The following is a 23,615-nucleotide window of genomic DNA, read 5'->3' as shown; positions in this document are numbered from 1 at the left end:
ACGCCAAAAGTCAATATTTCGTATCTATTATACGCAAACGACGTGTAAGGCGTTCTTTGCGTGACTTAAAGTGTGCAATTTTTTGCAGGAGGTAGAAGATAAAACTTTTATTAGTGAGTATGTAAAAACTTTTTCGGGAGACTGCTTCCACTGGTTTTATTTTTCGTAAGATCTTCGTGCCAAATTGATTGGTCTTCAATTCTGGTACTGGTAATATGGAAAGTGTTTGTTATTGTAAAGTAAGTTTTGTGAAATACTGACTCATTGGTATGGGACATCTTCATTTTCAGAGCTATTTCAATCTTCAGAATATAAACTCAACCTGAAGAGATAGAGAAAAAAATGTCATTTGATGTTCTGGTGGATTGTAAAATTCAATTCAGAGTTATTTAAATAGATGAAGAACCATGATATGAAAATTTAAAAGATCCTCTGTGAAGCAACAGACACTGATACGATAATGGGTGATGTATACTGGAAAATAGTTGTTCGTGGTGAAAAAAACTTTTCCAGCAGAATTTGGATCCATTTATAATCTCAAAATTATGGGCAAAACACAATTGGACATGATGTTAGATAGCATCTGACGTGATTCAATTCTATATATCCATTAACATTCCTTGCATTGCATGCATTTTGATCCAATTACATCAAGTTTTATATGTCTTTACTTTGTAATTAGCAAAATGCACTTTTCCAAAAGATGAATAAAGATACTTTTTTCAGTTTATAATTACATTATTACTATTTATGCTAGAATAGGGTACTTTTCGGTAACCCAGAGAAAATGAAAATTTGACAAAAAATTTAGACTAGCACAAAAAAATGTAGCCAAAAAAAAAAAAAAAGTGGTAGCATTAGTTTTGTATGCAAGTTGGCACATGTCTTGGTGAAAGTTTTTTGGCGATCTTTGTTTGCGCTCGGCTAAGCTATAATAAGCTTTGCTGTAAGCTATAATAAGCTATATAAGCAGAAAAGAAGTCGGCCACAACAAATCCGGTCGATACTGCTACGTTCAGTGGTGGCGGGGTGGTCGGCTGTACGCAAGAAGAAGAAGAAGCCTAAGCTATAATTACTGCTCCAGAAATATAAACTGTATACTGCCGAAATAAATTTTTACATCTTTAATTTATGATTCACCTCCAAATGTTTTCAATTTTTAGCTCAGAAAAATAGAAATGAAGAACAGAGTAGCGTGGGTAACAATAACAATAATTTCTATACGAAAATTTATCAACAACTGGTTAAAAAGGATATCTCTTTTGCATAATATAATAAATTATGGCGATATGGAAATTAACTTGATCATTTGAAATATGGAAAGTTAAGAGCAAGGAAATATGTGATATAAACAAATTGATTCCTTTACTGAATAAATAATTTACAGCACTTAACTACTTTATAATTGAAAGCACGTAAATAGTTTCTGAATGAAGATTTATATTTAAATGTTTATTTTTGTTTTACAGTCTTAAATGTAAATTTCTTAGATTGCACAAAACATTAGTGATTCATTTAATTTGCTACAAAATCTAGTAAGAAATTATTTAATTATTCTAGAAATTTGGAGTATTTTCGTGAGTTCTAGTGTCTGTAAATTATATCAATATTTTTATTGAAATAATTTCTAATTATTGAAATTCTGTATCTGTTTATGATAAAGGAAAATAAAATCTGAACTAAACTTTCGTGCAATCAATTAATCACATTATTCATGATTGATGCATACAGTTGATTAATATAATATGATTAAGGATACTAGATTGCCAACAAAATAGGCTAAATTTTTTCTTACTTAAAAGAAACAAATAAAGATAAACATGGATATCTAGGATTTATAATGATGGCTATCCCATTTTGTTGCTGTAGCTATACATTTGCATTATAATCTTCCGCAGTAGATTTTACCTGGACATATTAATTGCATTGAGAGAAATGTTCGGGAAATTTAGACTTCATATTAAAATTGAACAAAATCTACAATTCTATTTCAATCCAGTGATTTCGACAAGAACATAAAACTAATCCAATTCCCAACTTTTTTAAAAGATAAATAAATTACCGCCATTTTAAATTATATTATTAACTATTTTTGCTTTCCCTCCATATCAAACAAATATAGGATAATTCAAAAGAATAGGGATATTACAGATTCCTCCAATCAATTGTCAATATAGGATAATTCAAAAGGATAGGGATATTACAGATTATCCAATCAATTGTAAAATTTATAGTCTTTTATAGAACGGTAGTTATTTCATTCCATTGGGGGTGGGGAAAAATCTATTGTTACAGCAGTTGTACAACTTGAAAAAAAATGAAAGAGCCATAGTTATTTTTCAAATGTTAGTTTGGTTCAAATTTAATTTTAACGATTTAGCTAACAAAATCGAAATTATATTATTTCAATTTTATGTATTTGTCAATTATAATACTTCCAAGTTAAATCAAATGATTAAAGGGATAGCGGAATGCATAGGGCAGGCATTTTTTGTGAATTTTTCGCTTAAAGTAATGAAATTTTTATAATATATTAAAATATAAATACGTCAAATATCTTTAGAAAAACTTTAAAATGAAATTATTATCTTTAAAAATTAAATAAATATATCATTTACAAAATTTTAATATATTCAGGCAACATAATTTTTATTTTTTTATTACTTTTTTTCTTGTTATCTTATATAAAATTATTTGCAACTAAACTATGTAAGTCAAAGTCATTCCAGTCAGAAGTTAGTTTTTCAGAAATATATCTATACACATTCGCTGTATTATTATAAGAAACTTGCGTTGCGCTGAACCAAAATTCACTTTTAACTACCTGAAAATACACAGGTATAAAATGTATATATGGTTTTCTTTTAATGTTTAACCGAAATCATTATTGTCAATTTTATATAGTTTCCTCAAAAATTAAGAAACAGAGTACATTTTAAAGATATATGTATATCTATCTAATTAGAAGATAATTTTGAAAAAAATGCTGTTTAAAACATATTTATTCTTTAAGCCCTTCAAATACTCTTTTTATTGAGCAATATTTTTTTTATAATTCTATTTTAGTTAAATATAAACATATATTTGATGATAAAACAATAAAAAGAGCATTCCATATTAATTTTTTAAAATTTTTATTTATTTTTGCTTATTTCAACTTTCACGGTCCCCTTAAAAATGTATTTTGCTTCATATTATTTAACTGAACATTCACAGAAACTGATGCCTTCATTCATAATTAACTCTCCAATGTCTGCTCATTTTGCTGTATAATGTATTCATATAAAAATCTTTAACATTGTTTTTTATGAGTCGCAGCTTCAAGATTATATTTATTGATTTTTAATGTTGTGCGTATTTTTAGAAACTGCTATGGGCAAATATGTTGGAGCTCAGAAAAGAGATACACCATATGTGAAAGCCCTCAATGCGTAAGTTTTTTAAAATAATTTCCTTTTAATATCTCATGTTTTTGTTGTCTTGTCAGCTGTTGGACTGGATAACTCGAACCTAGTAATCCAGGTTAATTTAATTTTGCCGACTCTGCAACAATTTTTTTAGTAAGTGCTATAAAAATCATACCTCTACTGATATGAAATATGAAAACATATGTGTCGGCTCTCAACAGGCTAAACTGTTGGACTAAGAGTTTCCAAATTGGGCACATATATATTTCGGGATATGAGAATACTCACCTCTTGGTTTGTTTTTGAAATTTTAGTGAATTAAAAATCTAACAAAATTTTTACGATTTTTTCGCCATAGCTTCCGAAAGTGTTTCAACAAACAACAACAGAAAAAAAAACAATTTTTACATCATCTGAAAATTTAAAGTATTAATTTTTCAATAACTCAAAATTTTGTCTTACATTTTTTTTCTATTTTTAATTCATACTACAAATTGTTTAAAGAAAAATTTCGTTAAAATTTATTCTGTTGTTTAAATGAATGTCAAATATCTTTCAATGTTGCTACGAATATTTCATCCTTGCCTCCTCCATCCTCCATTTTTTCTCATTGTTCCAAAATATTTCCTAAATAAATAAAATCCTTAATCTCATTTAAGACAAGTTAACTTAAAATGATAAAATTAATATCTTAAATTTGTTTCTATTAGTATTTTAGAGAATATACAACTTGAAAGAGTTAAATGCTTTGCTGTAAGATTACCTAAATCAATTTAAATAATTCCCTCACCGATCATCATTCGCTGATGGGGGAAATATTTAAACTGTTTCAATAATTGGTAACTAAACACTTATGACAAGATGAATACTTTTTATTTTGCATTTTTTTAACCTTATATATTTTGGATGTTACTTTTTCATTTTCACGAGTAATTCAAACAATCAAGTACTATTTTCCATCGGTTGAGAGCTGTTACTTACTAACTGTTACTAAACTTTATATTCTCAAATACTTAATCTTTATTCAAACAAAGAAATTATTCCTAATTCTCGGTTGAATTGAGACTTTTAAGTAATAACATCCCAAGTAATAATTCTGTTACCATATTGAATTACAATATCACATTTATATCATTGCTTAATTACACTCTAAGTAACATATATTACAGAATATTCCTCAAAATATTACAAGGAGGTTTCACTGCCAGGAATTTTACTCAATATTAAAAAAAACTGCCGGGAATTCCCAATAAATAAATGTCATGTTAAAGATATAACGAATTAAAAAAGTTCTGCATTTTTCAAATAAATTGCAATAATTTAAATTAGAATAATTAAATAGCGAATAAGTAATGTGATGCAGATCTTTTCTGCTATGATTCGATAGCAAAATCCCTTCCTGTTTCGTTAGCCTTGATTATTGTACATTAAACTAATTCTGAGATAACAAAAATGGCTATGAAAATCAATTCAAAATTATTTTAAAATATACTTGTATGAAGTATATATTATAATTTACTTTTTTCAGACATATATGGTTAGAATTTTGAAATTGAATTTTTTCTTACTTCTCGATGAGATACGAAATTATTTGTTTTATGAGGCTTTAGAATAAAATCATATTTTCAGAGCATTATCAATGAATCAATTGTTTAATTTAAACTTTTATTCTTTACAAACTTTTATTTTTATTCTTTTATTAATTACATTTCTTGTTTAATTTAAATTTTTATTCGTGATTTTACTTTATACTGGATTTTAAAGTAAAATGATTTCAAGATTCTTAATATTTATAGCAATGGATTATAGACTAAAGATTAAAATTAGAAAAGATTAAAATAAAAAAATAACAAGTTTAAGATGTGATAAAGAAAACGTATTTTTAAAAATTGTTTCATTAAATTTATTTTATCACTAAACTTTAACGTTAAATGAAACATGTTTTAATAGAAAACTCTTTGTGCATCCATAAAACAATTAGAAAATTGAAAAAGAAAATGACTCTTCCTTTACACAATGTAGAGATAAGTACATATGAATTCTTTCTTTATCGGTGTTTCAAACATTATTTTCTCAGCATTTGTGTCATCCATTATCATTTTAAACCACGTTGCGCCTGAAGAATTTTGATGAATAAGATTTTATCACTCTTGTTAAATGGCATCAGAATTTAAGAGCTTCGCTTCTGCTGCATATTAATTGGTAGTTGTTGCGTAAGAATTATATAACACATTCTTTTGCATTAATTTATGAGAAAATGAAAGAGATACTGAAAAGTTCTGTGAGTGCATATAATTGCATATTGTTAGATGGAACACTAAAACTATTAAGTAATACATAGGATTAAGGAACATAATTTTTGCATATTTTTTTTGTTAAGACATTAAAACATATAGCCATAGGAAAATCTTTCAATAAATTATTTAAACTAAGTTCACCCAGTTCCTGTTTGCCCTTAATCTTCATAAATTTGTGTACAAAATTAATTTGAAATTTTACACAAACCCTTTGAATACTAAATAAAATTTATATAGTAAATAATTTCATTTATAAAGTATTGCAAAAAATTCATTTTTTAAAATTATTGGGATTTTATCGTTAATTTATTCAATTTCTTTGATAATAAATTATAAAGCTATGAATTTTGTCAAGCTATAAACAATTTTAATTAGTTACTTAATGCTGTAAATTTGTTGTACTATATTTTCTGTTAAAAAAGTCATGATATATATTTTCTGTTTAAAAGTACTCAATACTAAAATCTTGTATTAAAAAATGATTAATAATAAAAAAAATTACTTGTTTCAAGTATATATTTACTTGTTTCAAGTATATATTATTTATCTATTGTTCTGAAGAAAATAAGAGAAAAGAAAAAGTATATATTTTAAATTTTAATAATCAAGCAATATTTAAGCAATATTTGATGACTCTAATAAATAATTATTTATACAGTCTAATCAAGAATCTCTAGTGAAGTCTGATTCTCAGACATTATTATTTTTTCTCTAAAACAAAATAGAAAATGTATAAATGGTTGTTTCATATGTTATTTACTTCTAAAAACGAAATAATTTTATTATAAATTTATTGCAATAAACATGTTTGCAAGACCCGAAAGAAATAATTTATTACAAATTAATATTATCTGAAAAACGAGTTTCTAACTTAGTATGATAAAAAAAATGCCTTGCAAATTTTCCAAATGAAGTGCTATTCAGTTATAATTCAATATTTTGCCTAATGAATGAATAATCATTATTAAATTTTGGTATTTGTGAAAATAATATGCTCAGGATTTTTGTTTAAAAAATTAATAACTGATTTTAGTGCGATTATTTTCTTTAGAAAAAGAATTTAAGCTACTAAAAAAGGATTTTTTTTGCTTTATTAAGTTGATGTATACAAGTGCGATAATAATATTTATTCATTATTAATGTTATTAAAATTTTGAAATAATCCAAGAGTCATTAAATGGCTCTGAAGGAAAAAAAAATATATTGCATCTTATGTAAAATATCAGAAAAATATCTAAATACTTATGAAACAAATTTTCTCAAAAAATTTTTTCTAGAAATAATATGAAAAATTTAATTCATAAAAAAAATGCATCTACTATCAAAATCTTTCCATCCTTCTATTCAAAATCTGGATACAAAAAAAAAAAGCAAGACATTTGTTTTACAATGACTTACTTATATATTTTATAGAAAAAGCATAAGCAATATAGTTAGATTTTAATGAAGAATACTGTAGTTATATACTGTATATACTGTACTGAAGTATATACTGTAGTTTTTTTTTTAATTTTCTAGTTAATGAAACATGAAAAAAAAAAGCATTTTAATCGTCGAAAAAATTTGTCCTTGAGATTTTGACGAATTGGAAACCTCCCTTAATCAGAAAAATACCTATTTTTTAGATTTATGTTTGTATTTGAATACAATAACTCAAAGGCGCTTTCAGCTTTCCAAATGAAATTTGATTTGTTGTATTCACATCAGATGTTTAGATTACTTACAAATTTTAAGCAAAATCTATTCTTAGGAAGTTTGTCTATCTGAGGTATGTGAATACAATAACTATAAATCACTAAAGGCCATATATATAACATTTGGTGCGCAGTATTAGTATTTAAGTTATAATTACATATCAAATTTTGAACCAAATCTGCCAAAGTCTATAAATGTGCGCGCATATAAATAAGATAACTCAGAAATGCAATGATTTAGATAAATGAAATGTAGTATATACGATTTTGTTCCATATCAAATTTCAAGAGATTGGTAAAAAAGGTACCCAAAGTGTATTCTCGAGTTTTTACATTATAGGCACAAAACTCTCATGTACAGAATTTTGAAAAAACAAATAGGCACTCGGGGCGGACGTAGCCTTTCTCAAGATCCATAATCTTTATGCTGGGAGAGTTTAGTTTAGTTATATTAACGTCCCGTTGTAAAGCAACACTGGGGCTATTTTGGGACGGAGCTCGAAATTTTGAATCGTGGTCAGATGACGAGGACGACACCTGAGCTGGCAACCCCCTTTCCACACCATACCACACCAACGGACGTTTGGCAGGACGAATTTAAAGTGCAACAGACCCCCTTACACGACGGTTCGTCGGTGGAATCGACTCCCGAACCTGAAACCCTACGGCTCACAAGCCGAGACCTAACCACCAGGCCACCGCGGCCTCTTATGCTGGGAGAGAGAAGTTGATATAGTTTTAAGGAAGCTTGCAAGAAATTTTCGTTAGACCACTTCCGCTGATTATATTTTGCCTTTCAAAAGACTTGGCGATATCCATGAAGATAATCATCATGCATTATTTGGTATCTATTTCGGCTGTTGTGCTATAATGATTTTAATTCATAAGTTAAATAACAGAAAAAATCAGCGAACGAGCGTATATAATTTCTTTATACCTTGAATTTGAAACGCAGAACAGATTTTTAATACTTTGAATAATTATAAGAAATATAAATGATGACAAATCTCTGTCTCAAGAAAGTTCCGAGTTTGGAGCAGAATAAACCCATTCATTTGGGTGTACGCATGTCGTACACCCAAAATTCTTCACTGCCTTCATTGCCGTATCGAATTCTTCATTGCCTTCTGATCTTTTGCTGAAAAACTACCCATCTCTTAACAATGAAATGAAATGCGATGCAATTCTGAATGTTACTGAACAAGTCATACAATTTTGCTTTTCTTCACACATATTAGATAAAGACATAAGTTTGCTTATACAAATAAAAATGTGAGGATACGTATGTATGAGGATATATGTCTAACTTAAGTATGAAAGGATAATGCGTAATTACGCGTCCTTGTATAGCCAATAAATCTATTTATGAATCATATTTAATTAGAAAAGAGGATTACATAAAGGCATATGTTTTATAATTCTTGAATGCACTCGTAGCAATACTGATTGATAACTTTCATTTGCACTACTGAGTCGAATAATTAGGACATATTCCAGTATCCAATGATCTTTCAAGAAAAGTTTTATCCTAAAAATGAAAGATTATCAAATACTTATTAAGGTAATCTTATACGATCTTACCGATCTTATACGAAATGGATCATGGTTCAGAATATTAAAAGAAATAAACTGATGTCGGAAGATATTTAAAACTTTAAACTTTTTCTCGGTATTGTTTCATATTATAACTTTAATTTCGGTAACTAGTTTCATATTAAAATTTTCATTAATCATTTATTCGTATTTCTCACACTAGGCAGATAGTAGTGAAAAAAATAATGCTTTTTCAGTTGAATTACATAAAAACAACAACAAATAAAAATTGTTTTTCAAGACTGATTCTTTTAGGAAAAATTACCATTGCATTAAATTTTTAAAGGAACATAATAACAGTTAATAGAGTGGAAAACCACGAAAGCCTCCCATAATTAAACATAGGGTAATAAAATGTATAATCAGCGAATCAATTTAAAAAAAAATGTTCAAAACGTAGTTGAATTTGGATTGCTGTAACTAATCATTTTATTGTTTTAATAAAGTGTTTAGATGTCTTGGTCGGACAGATTTCTTTGCAGCGAATCGGAAATTGAGCCAGGCATGAATAAAATATTTCAGATTGCTCTTTTTTTTCAGATTGTCATATTTAAAAAAATTAGGAAAAAAAATGAATTACAATGAATTTTGTTAAACTATTTTCAAAGGTAATCTTTTTCCCAGACATATGTGTACGCATTGTATAAATTTAATGAATAAATTGTATAAATTTAACATTGTATAAATTTAATGAATAATTATAATTACGTATCATAATTTAGTTGAATAAAATATGAATTTCACATAAGACTACTTTTGCTCTATAATTATGCAAATGATAAATAAACTGAAACTCCAAGAAAAGTCTTGTACTTCCCAGATTTTATTTTTTATCCTACCTGACTACTATAATCCAAATATCTGGGGGTTTCTATATTCTTTTAAAGAATATGTTAGAAGGCAGCTTTAATCTCCAAGCCGATGAAAAAGGTTGTTTATCGCGTCTTAAAATAACTGTCGGCTGGTTGGAAAATTAAGAATGTTTAAAATAAATTCGATTATAAAGTCAAATTCAATACAAACTCCTAAACAAATTCATTTCACTCAAGGTGAATGGTAATTATTATTTTAATAATTATAATTAATTTTTAATGAATTAATTATTGTCTTGTTTCTGCTAGTGCATCTCATCTCTTCGGTACCCGCTTCATGAAGCCGTGGCTCTGGCCAGAGTTCATCTTTAGTTTGACAGCAGCGGGGAAAATATTCAAAGAGAGTACAGACGTCATGGACGAGTTCACAAAAGGCGTAAGTAATATTCTTGATAGATTTAACATTCATTAGCGTGGGTAAAAAATAGTTAATTTATTACAAATCACTATTTTTTAAGAACCATATCCTCAAACTGTTTTACTGGAATAATAAAAACAGTTTCAATATTTCTATATATATTGAAATTCTATAGAAATTGAATTTCTATATATATTCTATATATATTCAAACTATCAGAAACAATATTTCTGATAGTTCCTTCAACAAGACTCTAATACTACTTTTTTAAATACAAAAAGAAAAAAAGACGAGCAGAAATTGATATTAAATATGTAATTTAACTTATTTGTAATAGTAACTATTTCAGCTTAACATCAAACTTACATAATATTTTTTATTAAAATAATTTAAGATATTTAACATTTTACTCAATCGGAAAATATCATAACTATAAAATAAAATTAATTATAATTTTTAAAAAGTTATTCCAAACATCCAACATCATATTTTATCTACAAAAATAAAATATTTTTAAAAAATACCATTTTGTATTTATATACATATACCTTACATAAGGAATTTTTCTTTATTTCTTTACACATACTTTTGCTTTAATTAACTACAATGGCAAGAAACCTTATTTAAGAATATGAGTGTGATTTCACCATAAAAACTACATTGCTCACAACTCGGATTATTTTACTCTAAAATAAAAACATTAGACTTTCAATAAATAATTTTAATTAACTAAAATTTCGAACAAGTGTAATCCAAATATATTCAGATATATTAATTACAAAATTAAATAGCCATAAGCCCGTATTAACAAAGAGTATGTGGTCTTTCACTTTTCTCAGTTGCGTTTTCAATCGCACTGATAGAAATAGTAGTGTAGCGTCCAGGGGCAAACGGGCTATAGATGCCTCAGGCAGAAATCATCGAGGGTGCATAAGAGACAATCGCTAGAGAGTTAATGCCTTCTTTAAAAAAATATGAGGGAAAAGCATAGTAATAATAATATCATACCCAAGTATGGTATTAGTTTTCTGCATGGTAATTCACTGATTAAGATACAGGATGGAAAAAAAATCATATTATGCCCCAAATCCTACTTACCCTCTATAAGCCTAAATACTCTTTTGTTATAAGAATATTTATTAAATACTATTCACCTATCTGAAATTGTGAAGTCGTAGAGAATTTTTAAATGAAAAAACGCTAAAATAAGCTTTATTATCTCAATAGATACTAGATGGCGACACCACCGAATCCTTCAATATGAATAATGCATGTGTGCATAGAGCATTTCAAAAATCACAATAGAATTTTATAGAAAGTGAACATTTCTATCAAAAAAAAAATTTAAAAAAAGGATTAAAATAAATTCTTATAGATGTAAAATTCTTTTCGCTTATTTTATTAAACTAAATGAATATTATCTAATATTGATCTTACAAGCTTTGTTGTAAGATCAAGCATTACGGTTTTTATTTGCTTTTAGATATTTCAATATTAAAAAAGTATTTAAGGTAATATTTTTATAGAGTAAAAATGGATATTGAAGCACTCTGAGTATCTTAAATGTTAATTCCCTGTATCTTATTGTCTTATTCAAATTTTTTTCAAGATACTTGATTTGCAATGATAATCTCATTAAAAGAGAAGGGGACAGATAATATAATGTTTCTATTTTAGCGTCTCCATAAAATCATCTTTTTGTAATTGAATAAGAACGATTTCAGAAACAATAAAATAACATTAAACGATCAGATTTTTTTAAAAAATATTTGGTACAAAGAATCTTAATTGTTCTGTTTCTAGAAATTTTATTGTAGGTCATGTTTTGTCTTCCTATTACCATATCTAAAACCATGTCATGTTTATTTGCATAACAAAATATTTAGTAAAATTTATTTTTAAGGAATCACTAACCATATTAATTATTTTTATTTTAAATTTAAATTTTTATTTTAAATCAATACTAACATTACTTTCGTACATGCATTTAGAAATTTAAAAAATAATAATACATCTGAAACATTTATCTGGAAATACATTTTCAGAAAGATCAGAATTAAATTATTTATTTATTTTACAGCTCAAAATAATTTTGAAATCAATTTAGGCGAAAATTTCAGTTTTAAGATATTTAAATAATGTTTTAATTGAAAATGCTCTCATAAAGTTTATTTTTTAAACATCAAAAATACTGAAATATTTTCAATTAAAACATATCAAATTGATTTAAGAAAAACTGATATACCTGGCATTTTCTGGGATTAAAATTTTTATGCATAATGTTTTTAACATAAAAGTACTCTCATGTCATATATTATATTACAGAAAATCTCTTTATCGTCTACTTTTAATTAAGATTAGAATTTCAATTGAAGGAGACGATTTTTAAAAACCAACAACAACTTAATTTTTACATAGATTATTAATATTTGTTATAGAGGATAACTATACATTTTTAGAATAATATTGAAAAGAATTTTCTATAAAGCAAATGTTTTATAATAAATGTTTCTGGAGACAGCTTATTATTAAATAGATTGAACATTTAAATAAATAGTTTCTACATTTTAAACATTAAATAAACGCCATGAAATCGTTCTAAAATGTGTAAACAAGCAAAAAAATGTATATAGTAAGTTTTGTTCACATATGTGGAAGTATAAGATAAATTGCTTTCATTTAAGCAAATGATAAAAAATTTAAATTTAAGCCTGGTTAAATCTTTACTTTAATACCAATAACATCATTATTATATTTTGATATTAGTTTTAAAATAAAAAGAAAGAAAAGAGAATAGTTATAGAGTAGTTAAAAGTGTGAAAAAGTGACATTTTTTTTGTTAATTTCTAATTAATTGAATATTTATTTAATTTTTATTCTTTTAAAGTTGACAGTATTCTTTGTAGAAAATGTGAAGGCCACGGTGGCCTGGAGGTAAGGTCTCGTTCCGGACGGTTTCGGGTTCGAGACCCGATTCCACCGAAGAACCGTCGTGTAAGCGTTTCTGGTGCACGTTAAATCCGTCCTGGCTAAACGTCCTCCGCTGGTGTGGTGTGGTGTGGTGTGGTGTGGTGAGGAAGGTACTGGCTCAGGTGTTGTCCTCGTCATCTGACCGCGGTTCAAAATTTCGTGGTTTGTCCCAAAATGGTCCTAGTGTTGCATTAAAACGAGACGTTAATATAACTAAACTATAATAAACTAAACTAACTAACTTGTGGAAAATCTGGTTGAATTGGGACCAGTTATTTACTAGGAAATGGTGAAGGTATATATGTTATGGTAAATGTAATAAACTGTTGATTATGTATAATTACCAGTGATTATTCATAATCATTAATAAGTAAATCTGATGAGTTATTGAATAGCTATCAAATTTACGGCTAAGTTATTCTATAACTAGATATTTTTTAATACCTTTTACAATATAACTTATTAATTACAACAATTATAATATAACTTATTATAAGCTATTATTTAATATATCTGTTCTACAATATCTAATGAAAATAAAGTACAAGAGCACGAGTTTTATTCATTTTTTTAAATTGAAATATTAATGTAAATTTTAACATCTATCATGTTGCTCTTCTAATTCTTAACAACGAACATTTTCATTTATTGGTATCAAGACCTCGTTAATCCACAAAATAATACCAATTCATTACATTCCCCATTTTCAGTTAGGAATTTTATAACTAACCAGTAAATTTGATAAATATTCAATAATTTATCATTATTACCTAGTTTTATAACGTTTAAGAATAATCACCAGTCTAATTACATTTACTATGTATGTATAAATATATATATGCATACATATCCAAACGGCTTTTGTTTGTCATAGGATAAAAAAAAGTTGGTAGGAAGCTGTAGATATTTATCTTCTCTTGCAGGTTATTCGAGAGAGGAAGGCTTACATCATGAACGAAATGAGATCCGGAGTGAACATGGAAGACGCTTTCAACACTGATAACTTCGGGACGAAGCGGAAGAAGGCGTTTCTGGATTTGCTCCTATCCGAGCATCTCTCCGATCCGAAATTCACCGAAGAGGATATCACAGAGGAAGTGAACACATTCATGTTTGCCGTATGTTTTTTCAATTAGCTTCAGATTGTTTTGAAAGTGATATGAAATATTTTTTTTTCTTTTCTTTTCTTCAGTTTTGGTTTGAAATTGGTATTTGTCATTTAAAGTCATAAAAATATTTTAGTACTATTTGCGATTTAGAAGGAATTATTTTTAAGCTATGCTTCTCAAATTTATCATCATATATTTGATATGTTTGATTCAAAAGATTCTCTAATGGAGCGGTAATAAACACTAATTTATTATAAATGTTTATTATACTGCGTATAAACATGAATGCATGAACACGCATTTTTCTAAATTTGTACTTTCTTCTTTACAAGGCATACAATGAAAAAGTATTGTTAATTGTCAAAAATTTCGAAATCGATATTTTGATGAATTTTCATGTTTTAAACTTCTCTGAGGATGAAAGACACATTTTCAGAATTATGTATATGTCTCTGAATCTGATAACTCACAAATGCTTTCAGATAGACGGATGATATATGGTATTATAGTCTTTACACCAAATTTGTAGATTTTTATTAAACTTTGAGAGAAATCAGTTTGTAGGAATTCTGTCCATCCGGCATGTAATTCAACAAGATAACTATAAAATGAAGAGCGTTAGGTGTATAATATTTGGTATGTAGATTTAACATCTAAAAGGCAAATGTGTATTTGATTTAGAACCAAATCAACCAAGATTGAAACCAACATTTGACACAGGACTACGATTTCAGCCACAATATCATAGACCAAATTTGAAAAATTGCAAACTAGGTAAATGTAGGTCAAACGGCTTGGTCTGTAGGCTAATTACTCTTGAGAAACCCTGGGAGATTATTGACTTCTTTGAGACGGTAGATGAAGTTATCTATAATCGCTTGTTTTTATTGAATAATGATATTCAAATTTTCATAATCAGTCAGTTCTAGTGACTGATTTAGTTGATTGGAGTGCAGCTTTTTTTTATTTAAGATATTAATGTCTCAGGAATAATTTGTTAAATATGATTAGCAGGGCAGATGATACATGTAAAAATTTAATATTCGTAATTCATCAGTATTTATTGACTTAATTTACGGAAAATATAATTATTTATTTCATTTAGGTCATTTGTTAACAGATGTATATCTATTACTTAAGGGTTACAAAGTAGCTGTTGGGCTCCTATTGGAGTAGATATTTTGTAGATATCTACTCCAATTTGCCTTAAATAAAAATGTTTCATGGAATTAATAATATTTGTATTGGAAAAAAATCATAGAAAACGTTTCCTTGCATTTACTTTACAAAAAACCTCATAATTCATATTTATTCCATTTAATAAACACACGTGCTGAAAATTACACTTTCCAAGATTTAATTCTCAGTGACATTTAACTTATATTCGAATTTAAGCTTTTATCAATGTGATGGCAACACGTTGATAAAAGCTAATTTTTTTCCCCATGCGCGCGAAACATGCTCGGACAAACTAAATTTTATTTTTGTTTTATGAGAAATAAATTGTTGAAAAATATGGTTAAAATATTTATTTAAAAATTCACTAAAAATAGAAATTTAAGTTATAGGTAAAAATATTAATATCATTAAAAATATAACTTTTTAGACTTCAATTTTATTTAAAAATAGTTCTGCGCGATAATATTTTAGTTATCGCGAGAAAATGCCAAATTTCACATAATTTTAAATTAATTAAAATTTTAATTAAAAATTCAAAAAAATCGCTACGTAGTGCACATTTCCGACCTCCAAGTTATACATGTGCCAAATTTGGTAGCTGTAAGTCAAACGGTGTGGCCTGTAGAACGCCAACACACACACATTGAGCTTTATTATAAGTATAGATATGGGGACAAACGGATTGACAGAAAAATACAAGGCCAGAAATGGGTTTTTCGAACTCATTGAGGTCTAAAACTTGGAGATTCGTCAAAATCTCAAGTTCTAATTTTCTTACAACTACAGTATTTTCTCTTAACTTCGAATGCGAGACTGTGAAAAAGTGAATCATTGCTTATATATTAAACTCTTCATAGAGTTTATTCATAATCTAACGTAACTAGACAGCTCAATGGAAAAGATAATTAACTCTGATCAACCACAATGAATGCAGAGAGAAACTAAAGGTCACAGACAATGTCCTATCTCTGAGATATAAATAGACTTGTAGACTCCATCAAAGCTAATTGTACGTTATGGCTAGTGTCATATGATTTCCCGACCTTGAATTCTTGAAAACAGTGAAACAAACTCTCATCTATCAATCGGCTCGCTAAACAATAGCGAATAATTAAGAGTATATATATTTTTTATTCATGATTTACTAGCTACCACTAGTGACCACTACTTCACTGAGAATTTTGCGTCTGCTAAATTTCATCTAAATCTTTTATGCATTATTTGATATTCATAAAATTCTCAACTAGCTGCAAATGGACATAAATGTCGAAAGATTTTAAAAGCTTGGCATCTGTTATGCTTACTGTGTGTATAAACCTTCCTAAGATCTCAAGTAACATGGCATCACAGTTCCATTAAAATCACAGCTACCTTCTAATTGAGCATTGTCTTTTGTGGTACTGAAACTTCACTTCCAATTCCTCGTATAGATATATAATAAACACATATATATTATTATTGTATTTGTCTTATTATTTTAATTTTATTTCGTATATTATATTATCTTTTTTCGTATATTATAACATAGACTTTTATCTCAATAACATACATCCCTATCATATATCCACTTTATGCATATATCCTTAGCATACATATATCAGAGAGGTTAGAATAAAAGAAATGCTGGATAAAGAAAATCTATATAATTCAATATTATATATATGTAATGATGCTTTTAAATCTAATTTAAATATTAATTAATTTAATAATTTTGATCTTAAATTAACCCTCAATAATTTCCTTCTAAAATGTTCTCTTATTTCTTGATTTAATTTTCACATTTTTATACAATTATTTCTAACAGACGCTCAAGAAAACTGAAGACATTAGGCTTATCTCACGCTCCGAGCGAAGGGATAAAAATCCTTAAAACCCACACATATCTTTCAACGATATTTAAGATCACATTGTCTAGGTCAATGCTTGGCAAAGAAATCCCAATCAGAATCTCATAGTAAAATCAGTGAAGGGAAAAATATTCTGTCACTTTGCTCTTATATCGCGATGTAAACAGGCGTCATTTTATCATCGCTTTTTTTATCTCTGTACATAATAGTGCCTTCTGTGTAAAATAAATTGAAGTCTAATTCCAAAAATTCCTTCTTTAATGCAAGCGTCAAATTCGGGGGATTCAATTATACATGGTTCGTTAACAATGAATTATCTTCATGTTTTTTTTTTCTTAATGAAAGCATTATTCGTTTGACAATGAATTGTTTTTTTGTGTCCAAACATTTAATGATTCCATATGATTCTTATGAGTAGGGTCACGACACGACGGCCGTGGGCATGAGCTGGGCTCTTTACTTGATTGGGCAGGACCCCAAAGTTCAAAAGAAGTGCCAAGAAGAATTGGAAGAGATCTTCGGAGACGATTACAGCCGCCCATTCACTTTGGATGATGTGAAAAATCTTAAATATATTGAATGCGTCCTCAAGGTAAAGAGAGATTCTAATATTCGCTAATTATTTTTTTTTAAATTCTGTCTTATAAAATTTTACAATATCTCAAGAATGGTGCCTGTTTAACAAAAAAATAATAAATTTTATCTATTTTTTTTTGCATAGTTACTATTTTGGTCTTTAAATAAAGGAGATATCATATAAGCATACTTTTTTGTTTTGCAGAAGCCATTTATGTCCTTTTATTCAATAAATTTTTCGAAAGATTATAGATTACATTTTATTCAGAAATCTGAGAGTCTGTTATATTTTTAAATTATTAATAAGAAATCTTTATAACTAAATAAAATAAATTCTATCAAGACAATTATACGGGGGATACATTTAAATCCCTTTCTTGACCTCCCCCTTTTTAACTTTAGAATGACGGCATCTATATTCATGAATCTTCTACATCGATATAATAAAACGACTGTGTAGTACGATGCAACCATTTACAGCGACACCTAGGGGCAAACTAAGGAATCAGCGTTTCTTTTTTAAAAAAAATAAGAAATGATGTAAAGAAATAAATGTCAATGACAAAGCTGCAGTAGATTATCGATTGAATATAAAGGGAACAAACATTATGGACATTAATGCTGAGAACAAAATACCTCAAATATAAATTAATTTGTTCGTGATTTTTGAAACTGCAATGCATAAACTTCAAAAAGACAATAAAGAAGGGGGGGGGGGAAATTCCACCAATTATTCCACGATACCTTTCTTTTCGATGTTCCATTTGTTCTTCGTCGTCTACAAGGCACATCTTCCGGGCACTTAATTCATTTATCCCCCTTTTTACCACATAAATTAGTGCAACAGTAATACGTTATTGGTGGATCGAAATTTTTAGCAGAAACTTGCTATTTAAATTATTCCCAGAGATTAAATTGCATTCAGATCATTTTTTTGTCCGTAAATTAGAAATTTCTCCTTTTTTTCGAAATCTTGTGACAGATCAGTTTTAGAAAATACAGGCAAATAAATGTGTATCTTAAGGTTCTGTTCTTAGTTTTAAAGTACACAAGATGTCTTTCAGTACTAAATAGAAAATGCTTTACAATTTTGTAACAAATATTTATCCTCTATCTAACACTGCTTTTGAATCGGGAGCACAAACACTGGACTTTGCCACTAAGTGACGCTATTAATGGTTACATCGCTAAATGCATAGCTATTTCACTATACACTTTTTTCATTGAACACCACTTTTCTTGAATACATTTGACGTTGTTTGAATTAAGGGCTGTGTAAGGGAAATAATTAGTCCCTTATGTATGGTTATATATAGTCTTTTATATGCAAAGAATACTAAGCTATGAAATTTAAATCAAAATCTTACTATTTATAAAATCGTACGTCGTGCAGCTTTTTAGATACTTATTTATAGCAGTGGAAGATTTTTTTTCACTTTCTAAATAAATTTATCCGAAGTATTTAAAATCAGATTTTTTTCACAAATTTTAGTAGTTAAATGAAAGTCAATCTTTACTCCAAACTATTTAGGTAATATTACTGAATTTTTAGTCGTTATTAAAGAAATTTATACTCAATCATTCTAAGGCCTGATTATACCTTCACCAAAGAAGAGCTAAATAAAAAGATTATTTAAAAAGTATTTTAGAAACCAAAGTAGTTAAAAAAAATTACAAAATATTCAAGTGAAAAATTATTTAATTATTAATATATTCTTTCTTAATGTGTACTTTTCATTTTACTTATGTATCTTATTATTCTGCATTATTTATTGAATTTTTAGTATGTGGTAGTTTTCGGAGTTTTGCCTATGGAATCTCATATAAAATGTATTAAAACTACTTATCTTATAATAATTCTGGTTTCAAATGATTTACTAAGTATTACAATTTAAAATAGAGGAAGTATGTAAAAACAAATTTTATTGATCATCTTTAATTTTTAATAAAATATTTTTATAATTTAATAAAATAAAAGTATTTTTTTAGTTAAAAATTATTTTTTACATGGATGGATTTATTGTTACGATGTTTTTAAAATAACCGCAAAATATTTCGTTGGTCAAAAACAACATTATTGATAAAAAGAAAACATTTAATGAACGCAAAATCACATATAGCAAACGATGTCCATTTTCGCAGAATATTCCCGGTGTTCATAATGTTTTGACAAAGAATTTGTAACATCACTACAGTATTCCTTTTTTATATTTTCTGGATTACATACACCAGCTGTTTTTGTTTGGACAAAGATTAACCTAAAGTAAGCATGTGCTGGGAAAAAAAAACAATGCTATTTCTGCCTCATATAAATCTATGAATGCAGTAATCTAGGCATCCACCTTCACGAAAATATGCGTGCTTACGTATGTATGTAAGCAATATAAACATTTATGCACATAAGCAAGAGCAAGCTGTTTCAAACTCTGATTGCATGATGCCAACTGAAATGCTAATACTCTGAAGAGAGGTGCAGAAATGTTTCCATTTGTGAATTTGTCACTCTCTCCAAAACCTAATACACGCTGCTTCAAAAACATTCGATTCACCTGCCTTCACATTTTATATGCTTTTTTTTCAATCGTTTGAATGAATTTTTATTGTTATGATGACTTTGTTTCACTTGCAGGAAAGTCAGCGGTTGTATCCATCGCTGCCTTACATAGGACGAGTATCCAGTAGTGATATAGTTGTGAGTAAGTAAAATTAAGACGTTTCTTTTTAATTCGTGGCAGATTTTTGTTGGAGAAAATTGCATTGTTGTATATCATTTATAGCATATATATATTTATTATACTAATATAAAGTCATTTTTAAATATCTTGGATGAACTGAATAGCATGCAGAGGGAATATGAATATTTTAATTTTGTTATGAATTCTGAGTTTGTGAAAACAAAGCGTTGGTCATCACACAAATGTAGAACTGGCTGACAGAAGTTTTATATATGTAACTGCAAATCAAAACACAGAAGCTGTTGGAAGAAAGTAAAGAAAAAAGCTTCTCGAGAATCTGGCAGAATCAAAAAACATTTCTAAGCATTCTCTGGCTATGTAAAACTGGATTGTTCCATGATTATGCGCTTGATATAAGCAGGGGAAGATATCACATATCTTCTTCAGCGGAAGAACCCAAAAATAGTTTTAATTCGAAGTTAATATTACCTTAAGCACTTATGTTTTGTATATTCCAATGATCACACTATTTGACACAATTGAAATCTTTTTTCTTCCGTCGGCTTATTAAGGATATAAACTACAAAGGTGATTTGGAAACTAATGAAAAATAGGGAGCAGATATTATTACTGAGGAACTGCTTGAAATGCTGACATTTTTTGCAATTAAAAATTAATCTCATTATTACTTAATTCTGTATTGGTTTTCGTCATCTAGAACACCTATTGCATCACTAAAATATTTTTCATTTTGATTTTCTCTATATTTCTCAATTTCCTCTAGTTTATATCTTCTTCAGGGTCATTACACAGATTTCTCTGTAAATTTCATACATATATTCTAATACAAAATCTGTTTATTTCGTTACTCTCCGCTTTGAACTTGCATACCATACCATATAAGCATTCTAAATAGTAAGTAAAATAGTATTATCAATTCCCATATATGAAAAAACCCTACGTGCTTTTGCGTATATGCTAAAAGGAGTTTATACCGCCAAATTAGGTGTGGGATGAAAGAAAATGTATTTAAATTGCCGGAAATCAAGAATCAAAATCTAATAAAGAATTTTTAAAAAAAATTCTCATCTTACTACGCATCACCCCTTTGAGTAGTAAAATAGTCCAAAAATGCAAGTTTCAGGATCCAGAAACAAAGAGTATCAGTTCGAAACGTTCTGAGATAAGGTTCCTTCTAACTCTTTTTTCCGCAAATTAATATGCTTAGTGTGGAAAGATTGTTAAGATGGCCAGTGATTATGAGCAAGGAAATAATTATGATTATAATATTTATATTGATTATATTCCTTTTAATTATTTTCTTAATTCTAATTTTAAATTCAATGATTAATATATTAATATAATTTATTCTTATTTTCATAAGCTCAACGGAACTTAAAAGAAATTCTTAAAATCCCACGTCCGTAGAAAGTCTAAGAAAATCTTATATTAATTTTTTAAAATTCGAGTTAAACTCTACGCATTTATTTTTGCTTTTTCCAAATTTTTAATGCATATATCATATAGCAGTTAAAAAAATTATAAATTCTAAAAAAAGCAAAATTTGATATTTTAAATATTTTGATAACTACACTAGTTGCTCCTTATTTTTTAAATTCCATTCATAAATTTAATGGCATGTAAAAGTTTTATCAATTTGAGCTGTCAAACATTTAAATGCATTTATCAATTATATTATACAGTTAATCCACAATTAAATTAAAAATATAAGACATATAAACATATTTAGGATTTTTTTTTCCTTTTCAATGAATAATTTATCGCTATTTTATTTGATATTCTCATTTTTGATGTATGAGGAAATAATAGCAACACATTTTCCTTTATCATATGCGCTAAATGAAATTTACTGGTTCTTTGAAACACATGCATTTTAATGTATGAATATTCAATTTTTCAGATGGCTACACCATTCCTGCTGGCACGAATTGCATGATTTTCACTTATATGCTTCACAGGGATCCGGAAATGTTTCCCGATCCAGAGAAATTCGATCCGGACCGTTTCCTGTCGGAGAACTCAGTAGGGCGGCATCCCTTCGCGTATGTCCCGTTTTCAGCGGGACCCAGAAACTGTATAGGTAAGAGAGAAAAGGATTTTTCACGTTTATAAGTTAAACCTTCAAAAATATAATATTGAAAGATTCAGTATTTATTTTTTTTCTGAAAATACATAATTATATTTAGCTTATTAACTCTTTCACAACTAATATGACGTGGAAGTTCCATATTAATAGAGCATTTTAGGGCATGTTTAAAAATAAGTCCCAAAAATGGCCCATCAGTATAGAACTTGCACGACCTAAAAGCTTTAAATCTCTCACTTCTAACTCAGATAACTAGCTAGAAGTGAGAGATTTAAAGCTAATATTGGCTTTAGAATATGAAATATGTGAAATTATTTTTGTAATCGAAATAAAATAAATATTTCATATTGAGTATCATTAGAACTATTAACCCAAGAAAATATTTTTACTCAAGTAAACATTTATTTTACCTTAGTAAGGTAAAATATGTACTTTTATGAAATTCATATTGAATATCATAAAAAGTATATAGGTTCAATTAAAAAATATTATTGGTTAAAATAATCATAATAATATAGTTTTATTGTTCGCAAATATCTAACTCATATTTTAAAATTAGTTCTGTCTAGAGAACCTTATAATACTATGGATATATAGTTTACGAAGTGTACAAATACATATATGATATGATCTTAAAAGTGATGTAGCAGACACTTGAATGAATGAGTTATAGTGGTTACAGGGAACATGTAATGTTTTTTACATTTCAGAATGTTCAATGTGTTTTGTATCCGCCTTATTTTGTGAAATTTTTGTCTATTATAATGAATGTATTGTTAGGCAATTGGTATGTATTTGTTTGTTATCTATGGTTTGGGAGGTCTGTTCTTAACCTCTTTTTCTTTAGACTGCTAAGCATTCTAAACTTTCTGTTGGAAAATGAGTCGACATGGGCTAACAATATCGAAAGAAACCCCTTTTAATATGCATT

At 27.7% G+C, this 23,615-nt stretch overlaps 1 protein-coding gene across 1 annotated transcript in view; it reads left to right on the top strand.

Moving 5' to 3' along the window:
* Positions 1-23,615, top strand: part of LOC129969566 (cytochrome P450 4c3-like) — a 99,689-nt gene that overhangs the window by 72,197 nt on the left and 3,877 nt on the right. The window contains exons 5-10 of the mRNA XM_056084192.1: positions 3,365-3,431; positions 10,113-10,239; positions 14,115-14,309; positions 17,745-17,918; positions 20,532-20,598; positions 22,499-22,678. Coding sequence (XP_055940167.1) covers positions 3,365-3,431; positions 10,113-10,239; positions 14,115-14,309; positions 17,745-17,918; positions 20,532-20,598; positions 22,499-22,678 — 810 coding nt within the window. The remainder of the gene's footprint in view (positions 1-3,364; positions 3,432-10,112; positions 10,240-14,114; positions 14,310-17,744; positions 17,919-20,531; positions 20,599-22,498; positions 22,679-23,615) is intronic.

This window comes from Argiope bruennichi, chromosome 5, assembly GCF_947563725.1.
Source record: "Argiope bruennichi chromosome 5, qqArgBrue1.1, whole genome shotgun sequence".
NCBI lineage: Eukaryota > Metazoa > Arthropoda > Arachnida > Araneae > Araneidae > Argiope > Argiope bruennichi.
This window is presented reverse-complemented; position numbering and strand designations above follow the sequence as displayed.